General features: G+C 30.7%; 1 protein-coding gene across 1 annotated transcript; it reads right to left on the minus strand.

The window, feature by feature from the left end:
- Positions 1-891: 891 nt before the first annotated feature.
- Positions 892-7,723, minus strand: LOC112731198 (protein NUCLEAR FUSION DEFECTIVE 4). Its single transcript, XM_025780843.3, has 3 exons — positions 7,159-7,723; positions 2,141-3,054; positions 892-1,429 (listed from the first exon to the last, which is right to left on the minus strand). Exons 1-3 carry the CDS (start codon positions 7,465-7,467, stop codon positions 964-966), a joined length of 1,689 nt encoding a protein of 562 aa, XP_025636628.1. The 5' UTR covers positions 7,468-7,723; the 3' UTR covers positions 892-963.
- Between the last annotated feature and the right edge of the window lie 1,046 nt (positions 7,724-8,769).

An 8,769-nucleotide genomic window follows, 5' to 3' on the forward strand; every position in this document is an offset into this window, starting at 1 on the left:
AAGGAGCCAAGAAATAACAATCCTTGAACCTCTTCATCAAACTTGATGCCCATGGAAGATAACTGATTCATAATTCCTTGGAAATTATTCAAGTGATCTGTCATTGATGTCCCATCTGTATACTTCAAAGCCAACAACTACTTGATCAAAAACATCTTGTTATTCCCAGTTTTCCGAGCATACAACTGTTCAAGCTTAATTCAAAGGGTCCGAGCATGTGTCTCTCTAATAATATGGTTCAACACATTATCGTCAACCCACTGCCTAATATATCCACAGACTTGTCTATGCAAATGTCCAATCATCATCAGACTTATTATTAGGCTTCTCTGTACCAAAAATTGGTTGATGAAAATTTTTGACATAAAGCAAATCTTCCATCTTTGACTTCCACAAATCATAATTAGGACCATTAAGAGTAATCATCCTACTAGTATTAGTATTAGCTTCCATTGTTCATAGAATCACAAGCCCAGGAAAATACCAACAAGCTCTGATGCCAGTATGAAAGAGCCTAGCAACGGAAATGACACAAATATCCAATACAAAAATAATATGGAAACACTCACAACACAATATGGCAGCAACTATAACAAGCAAATATAGCAAGTAAAGCAATAACACTCTTTGCTATATACTCTTTGCTTAGAGTTTGCTATATAAGTATAGGAAACATTTCAAGTGCACCCGAGAGCACCAGTGCACCAGTTATTTTAACCATTGATTTCAATTAATATATATTATATATATTTTTTATAATTTAGATCAACGGTTAAAACAATTAGTGCACCGAGAGTGAAATGTTTCCGTAAGTATATATGCCTCAAGAAAAGCTATTTGAACCTTCTTTTTTTTTGTGACACTTGTTTTCATCTCATCACATTTGAGAAATTGGTAGCAATATTCTTCATATATATAAAAAATCTGATTATGTATCAACCCAAAATACTTTAATTTTCTTATTCAATTTGTATTTCTTCCAAAATTGTCATAATAAGCATGCCTAGTCCTAAAGTATAGCACAAAACTTGAAACCAATCCTACAATGGAGATGCAACACCACCATAAAAATGTCTCAAGGTAGCACTTCCTCCCCATACACATTGTCATCTCGCGCAGCCACATTGTGTCGCGGCTTGCGCCGTCTGCGTTCGAGTCGTAAACCAGAGCTGCTAGAAGGCCATAAAGGCATGACCCTATTGGAATGTTGGTGATTAGTATGTTGTGGTTCACTGCAACACTGTTTGGACCAAATAACTCTGATGTAATGGAAACTGCTGCCGCGAAAACAAACCCGGAACTTAGGCCGATTAAGGCCGTGCTCATGCGCAACGCTTCGATGCTGCCGGTTATGGCGAGCAAAATGAATGCTATAGTCATTGGCACTACTGCTGCTGCAAACCATCCTGTTCTTGCAAAGTGTATCTTCCTGCATTGTCAAAACAACAATATTAGTGGATTCATTATAATGTAAAGGGAATAAAGATTAATTTGTGTCCAAAAAATTACTATTTCAATCAATAGAATTGCAAAGAAAGTGAGAAATCATGCTTGCAATTCTTGAATGAATGATTATCTTTCTAATTGTGTTTATCTAATAACCATTACTCTTGAAACTATTAAAATTAAATTAAATACATGGCTATTTCTTTTTCTTATGTGGGCACTAGTTTGTGTTGATTTTATTGCATCAACATGACTACTAAGATCTAATAGGAATGTACATTAACTTTAGCAGTCCATTTTCACTTAGTGATGCATTAAAATATCAATGTACATGAAACTATACATTGATTTTCTAAAATAATACTGTTCAAATTGACAGTTATTTTAAAACGAAGATACTGTTCCTTCCGTTTCCGTTTCAAAATAAGTGTCTCTTTTACTTTTGGGTTATTTTAAAGGTAAAACCTCAGCTGCAGTTAATTTCACGTGAAGTTGATAGTTGAGAGTCATTAAATGATTTGAATGGTTCTCAATTACCAACTTCACATGAAGTTGACTGCACCTGAGTTTCCACCTATTTTAAAACCCTGTTGTTTTTTTTGTCTAGATAGGTTAATTTTTTCAATGAAACCAAAAAGTGAAAGAGACTTATTTTGAAACAAAGGGAGTACTTAAGAAAGACTTAAACTCATACCTGTTCAAGAAGTCAGGTGCGGCGGCGAGTAGGCGACCGAAGAAAGAACACGTGGAGTAAAGTGTGACAAGAGTTTTTGTCTGAGAATTGTGTCCCAATGATTGAGAAATTTGACCCAAGTTGTTACTATAAACCAATCCCATTGTTCCTCCACATAAATAAGCCATGTAATAAATCCAAAAGTCCCATCTATGCATAAGCATTTTAGTTGAATGCTCTTCTCCAAGAACCTTAAGTTGATCTTTCAACAACACAGTATCAAAACAACACTTCTCTCTTACAATTACACTACTTCTATTTCTTGAATAATTGTCCTCATTCTCAATGAGTTCTTTATGAAGATCATCGTCATAATCATCATCATCACCGCCACCACCATCAAGGTTAATGAGATTGAACCTCGAATTCAAAAGCGGATAACAAGCAGGGCTAGTAAGGCAAGACCATTCTCTAGAATTCACAATCACAGGCAAGAACAAGAGAAGCACTAATAGAAATCCGGCGCCAACGAGAATGACACGCGCAATGGTTGTGTTGGAAGAGAGGGAATACAGGAACAAGAGGTAGAGGCCGGTCACTAGTGCAAGGATGTTGAGGCAGAGGAAAACTAAGGAGTCACGCCGGATCATGTCGGCCGAATTCGGCTGAGGCTGAGGCTGTTGGAGGATTGGGACTAGTACCACCGCGGAAATAAGTAAAGGGACAATAGCATTGAGCAAAAGGTAGAGTGTGTCATCACTTGAGGTTATTGCATTGGCAATGAGAGTGTACAAAGCTGCACTTACCCCATTGAAGCTTATGCTTAAGGAAAGCGCGAGCGATCGGTTAGAAGGGAAATGCTTGATGCATAAGACATAGCAGATTGTGTTGAACCAACAGATGCTACATCCTGCAACCAAGCATAGGAGAAACACCTGTGTCCATTCCAATATTGCTAATTCTGTTAGTAATAATCTTGCACAGTTTTGTGGTCTCATGAAAAATTTGACCAAAGTTCTTATTGTCTCTAACCATCACACAAGTATAGGATCCTAGTTAGGTAGTGAAATTGATGAATTTTTCATGGTGAAAATACCAGCTCCTCTCTAGAATTATCCCTCAATGAATTTGAGAAAACCATTAAGAATGTCTTAAGACTACTTGTTAAGAAAACAAAAGGTTTATTATTTTCAAGAGCTTAGTTTTGATATATTCAAAATGTAGTTTTACACGGTCATCTAATCAAATTTATATGCTTAGATGGCTTTTTAAGTTAAGTTTGAAATTTGTTACTTTTAATAATGTCAATATACGATTAGATTTTTAAAGAGAATGTGCATTCCACATAATGTCTTTATTTTATTTTTTCTCTATTGTAAAAGTAGTAATATTCACTCTTCACCATGGCATCACCCTATCAATAAACCTAGGGTCAATTTGGTCTTGATTTTAATTCACCATGTACTCAAACATTCAAAGTCACACAATTGACATAACCATCTATCCATAAATGATGAAGAGTGGTGGGTGAACTAACAGTACCAGAATAGTGATGAATTTCAAAGAATGCTTTGAAAGCACACATAATTTTAAAGCTTAAATATCTTTGTACCAAATGTTCAGAATCCTACTCAACTTTCTACCATGACAACAACTTCTAAACCTAAATTCAATTTCACCAATTATTGAGAAGTTATATGCTTCTATTTTTTACCCTTCCTTTTATGGGTTTATGTTAGGTGAATTCCCAAATCGATCTATATAGTATATACCTCGTTCATTTCTTAATAATAATACTTTTTGAAAACTTAAATATTAATGTTTTTTGTGTCTAAATCCATTTTTTTTTTATCAACGCTGCCATCCTCCTAAAAACTTTGTGAATTAGATTGACTTTAATTTTGACATAGTCATAGTGTACACAGACATCCAATTCAATGTGTATTGTTATAATCCATCAATGTGTTTTCTTAATAGATTAATAGTCAAATTAGTCTCTAAAAGATTGGGCATTTTTTCAAATTCGTCCTTAAAACATTTTTTTAAATCAAATTGGTCCTTCAAAGATTACGAATTAATCATATTTGTCTTTTAGTAACTCTATTAACAATGCTTGTCAACGATTGATGACGTAAAATATTAACTGATAGCATATATGATATCTAGCATGTTCAATTGGACGCTGACCAAATATGTTTATGAAAATCTATCAATTTAGTCGCTAGATTATATAGGGAATATAGTTTATGAAATTGGAAAAAATGGACTAAATTAATAGATTTTGATGTATACCTAGTAAACATCCAATTATACATGTCAAATATTATGTATGTTATCAATTAACGTTTTATATCATTAATTATTGATGAAAATTATTAATGGAGTCACTAAAAGACAAATATGATTAATTCATTATCTTTGAATGACCAATTTGATTGAAAAAAAAAATTGTAGAAATGAGTTTGAAAAATGCCCCATCTTTCAGGACTAATTTGATTATTAACTCTTTCTTTAATATAATTTAAAATTAACCCCACTTAGTTTCCATTTATTTCCAAATCATTCCCTTTATTTACAACCTTTTCATAATTGCCAACAAAATTGGAAACCCCTATCCTCCAACGTCCATTTTTTTTCTAATTTATTTGAGGAAATTAAATGAGATAAATTTCAAATTACATAAAAGAATAAATTGTCCAATTGTAACATACACCATCTTTTAATGCATCTAAGAAAGGAAAAAGTGACTAACATTAAGAAAAGGAGATAATAATTGTCTTTTTAGTGTATAGGTTTTGCAAAAGGAAATAATACAAGGCAGAGAAGAAAATGTGCAATGCATTGATGATGAAGTTATGTGTTCAATTAATAAAAGATAAGGAAAGAGACTTGAAGCCAATTGTCCAAACAAATTCTCATTATTTTCCACATAAAAAAATAGTGAATACCCCATCCGGCTCTGATAATTATCTCAAAAGGACAATAAGGCCCCCAAGAAAAAAAAACACCCAACTCGATTTCTGATTTTTTTTTGGGACTGATTAGCCCTGATTTTTTTTTTGCACAAGTATTAATTAGTTCCATAAAAGTAAATCTCAGGGCCGAATTGATATTTATTTTTGTCAAAGACTTTGTTGTCTTTTGAGACAGGAGTTATTTTGGATTTTTCTAAAAAAAAAGGGATAAAATCTTAATTTCTGAATTGCATTTCATATTTAACTGATAGGGTAAGGATAAGAATATATTTAAGTCTGGCTTCCACACTGGTCAATTGGTATTAAATCAAGCAGAAACATACATTTACACTTTAATGAAATTGGTATTAATAATTATTATTTTAATTTATCAAAATACCAGTAGACAATTATTTGAATATAAATAATTTCTTCAAAGAAAATTTAATAGTAAATAAGATAGGATGATGCACAGGTCGGAAACGTATGGTCCTTTTTAATGCAGCTTGGCTCATTTTGTACAATAACATAATCTCCAATAAAATATTAAAAAATAATTGAATAATAGTGATTGTTATGATTCCCTAAAAGTATATGTCTAATTTATAAAAAAAATAAAAATTAATATTTAATTTTAAAAATATAAAAATAAATAATTATTAAATATTTAAATTTGTCATAAAAAAATAAGTTAAACAAAATTTAGACACAAAATTATACACACCATAAAATTTACTTTGAATAATATCGGTAATGCTAAGAAAATAAAAAAAATTTGTCGAAACTTATCTTATCAATGAATGAATATTAAATAAAATAAATTTTAGCTAAGTTTACCTAAATTTTTGTTGTTATCAAATATTTTTAGAACAATATAATACAATAATAATACATCAATGAAGGAGTTGATGTCACGTGAAGCAATAAATGCTTTGTTGCTAGATGGTAGCCATGGGATCTTAGCAAAATTAGTTGTTAAACTTAGCAAAAAAGGATTTTTTTTTTATAAACTTTATAAAATAATCATAATCTCAAAAAAAATGTTTTATAAAAAGCTAAACAAAGTACTGCTGTTTAAATAGGTTTTGCAATTTTTTCTGATTATATTGAAAAAATGATAAATAGGTCTCTAACTTTTTATTCTGTGAATATTTTTGTCTTTGACCATTAAAAAATACTTTTTAAGTCTTTGACCTTTACAAAACTTGAACGGATCAGTCCCTCCGTCTAAATGCCTTCGTTAGGGACTGATCATCCAAATGCCTCTGTCAGGGACTGATCCGTCCAAATTTTGTGAAGGTCAAAAACTTAAAAATATTTTTCAATGGTTAGAGACAAAAATATTCGAAAGGCAAAAGGTCAGAGACCTTTTTGTCATTTTCTCAAAATAATTTGTAAAATCTTTTTTTATTTTCTAAACAATCCAAAACAAACAAACGTAGTGTAGTATGTAGGTAGATGGTAGTGGGCATGCTACCAACACCTCTAATTTTGCTTTGAAGTTTGTTGGCACCATCATAATGTTGGAGCATATGAGCAAAATTGAGCACTAGAATGCATTGGAGATTATAATTTTGTCAGATTAAAAAACAAATGATTCTAATTTTGTGAAATTTTTGTGCGGTCAACAAGTTTGATATTAGTGGTTTAAAACTTGGTGTGCCTCTCATCCTACTTTTTAATTTTTTCCAGAAAACTATGGAAATAATATTAATGCTTCAAACCCTTGACCGAACAATTACCTTATTATAATAAATAATAATAAAAAATATAGATAATTAATTTTTGGTTAGTTAATATTAGTTAATTTTAAAATTTATATTATTTAATATTTAAAAAATAAGATAAATAAAACAATTTTAAAAAAATAATTAATATTAACTAAAAAATAATTAACATCAATTAGCCTCTAAATTATAACTCAAATGAGTGAATGACATAATCTCTCAATTCTAACTTAGTCACTCATAACTTAAAAAAAAAATAATATTACCAATTAAATTGCCCTCAACATAACCCAAAATGAAAAAAAAAAAAGAATGCAAATAGAAATGAGATATTAATTAATAGAATATTATTACTGACCAGAAAATAAGGCAAGGAAATGAGCTGCTTGATAAGAAGGCACTGGAAGCCATAACCAAGAAGACCCAAGAAAGTAGCCATGAACAGAACAACCCACAAAGGAAAGTACAAGAGAGACACACCACAACACCACCCAAAAACTTTTCCCATGTCAGATGCAACTGAGAGATAATTCAGCTGAAGCTGAGTGATTTGGAGCACAGATTTCAACTCTGATGAGTATGATGAGAAGTCAAAGTTTGTTCCTGTAAATGCTTGTATCCATATTGTTGCTACCAATACCACCCATTTTCTTGATCCCACAAACATTTTTTTCTTCAACAAGTTTTCACCTTTCTGGGTTAATCACTACCAAGAATGCATAAGAAAAAATGGGAAGCTTTTTTTCTCTTTTGGGTCTCCAATTTTTGAGTGGTGGTTGTGTTTGTTTGTTGTATGAATCTTTTTCCTTTTCAGTTACATGTTGGGAGAGGAGAGAGGAGTGAAGGCATTTCTAGACAAACTCATGTTGCAAATGCAAGCCACTGAAGCCTGTCTCACTTTGCTAATTTGCTTTACCTAATATGAAAAAGAAAAACAAAAAGATAAGGGGAAAAATAAAGGGAAATTAGCGGAAATTTAATTTGAATATGGAAGTAAAGGAAGTGTTGGACTTGCGTACAGGGAGGATTGTGGAATTAGAGGAAGTAGAACTCGAACCATATCCCTTGAAATGTAAAAAAAAATTATCCAGAACAAGAAAAACGGAGGATCCGAATTCCACGTTTTAGATTTTAAATTCCATGAGCTGCAAATCGGACCATGCGATTTGTGAAGAAAAATTTTATTACCAAAGAACTCGCATGGTTCAAGTTGTATACTCTGAATTTTTTCAAATTTTTAATACAAATCAGAGGGTCTGATTTGTGTACTCTGAATATTTTTTTAACTTTTTAAACACATATCGGATGGTCCGATTTGTGTACTTCTATAATTTTAAAAAACACAAAAAATTATCATATTAAAGTATATTACTCATTTTGTTTCTATATCAAAATTTTTTAGCCGAAATTAGCACATTTTATATATATAAAAGAAAATTATCCCATCCTTTTTTTTCCTTGTAATTCAACACAAAATAAAAAAAAATTAAAAGAGATGAGTAGATTGAATTTAGTAAAAAAAATTTGTTTATATATTTTTTTCTCTCATTTTATTATATATATATATATATATTTTTTTTTTCTTTTGGATGAGGTTTAGTATGAGATTTAGGTTTGAGGGTTAGTTTTAGTTCTTAGTTAGGTTTGAAAATATATATAGTTCAATAAAAAGAATTAGTTTTGGGATTTTGTGTTGAGATTGAAATAAGAATTTGTTGTATTGATTGCTTCTTTTTCTTATGATGGTTAAATAATTTTTTAACTATAAAAGCATGTTCAAATTTATGAGAGTAGTGATATATTTTTTTAAAAAGATATTTTTTAATAAATTATAAAAATAAATAAAATATTAGTACAAAAATAAATTTTTTATTTTTTTGGTATTTTACTTTTATAGAAAGATGAATTATCATTTTTTATTCATTATTTGAAGGTTCTCATTCCATGAAAAATTGAAAAGTAGACTGGT

This window comes from Arachis hypogaea, chromosome 2 (assembly GCF_003086295.3).
Source record: "Arachis hypogaea cultivar Tifrunner chromosome 2, arahy.Tifrunner.gnm2.J5K5, whole genome shotgun sequence".
Classification (NCBI taxonomy): domain Eukaryota; kingdom Viridiplantae; phylum Streptophyta; class Magnoliopsida; order Fabales; family Fabaceae; genus Arachis; species Arachis hypogaea.

Bases quoted from the DNA above. Each gene is read 5' to 3' on its own strand.
- LOC112731198 (XM_025780843.3), bottom strand. From the start codon at position 7,467: ATGTTTGTGGGATCAAGAAAATGGGTGGTATTGGTAGCAACAATATGG. The intron at 3,055-7,158 runs GTCAGTAATAAT...GAATGGACACAG, and splicing joins TTTCCTTGCCTTATTTTCTG to GTGTTTCTCCTATGCTTGGT. The intron at 1,430-2,140 runs GTATGAGTTTAA...TTGACAATGCAG, and splicing joins GCACCTGACTTCTTGAACAG to GAAGATACACTTTGCAAGAA.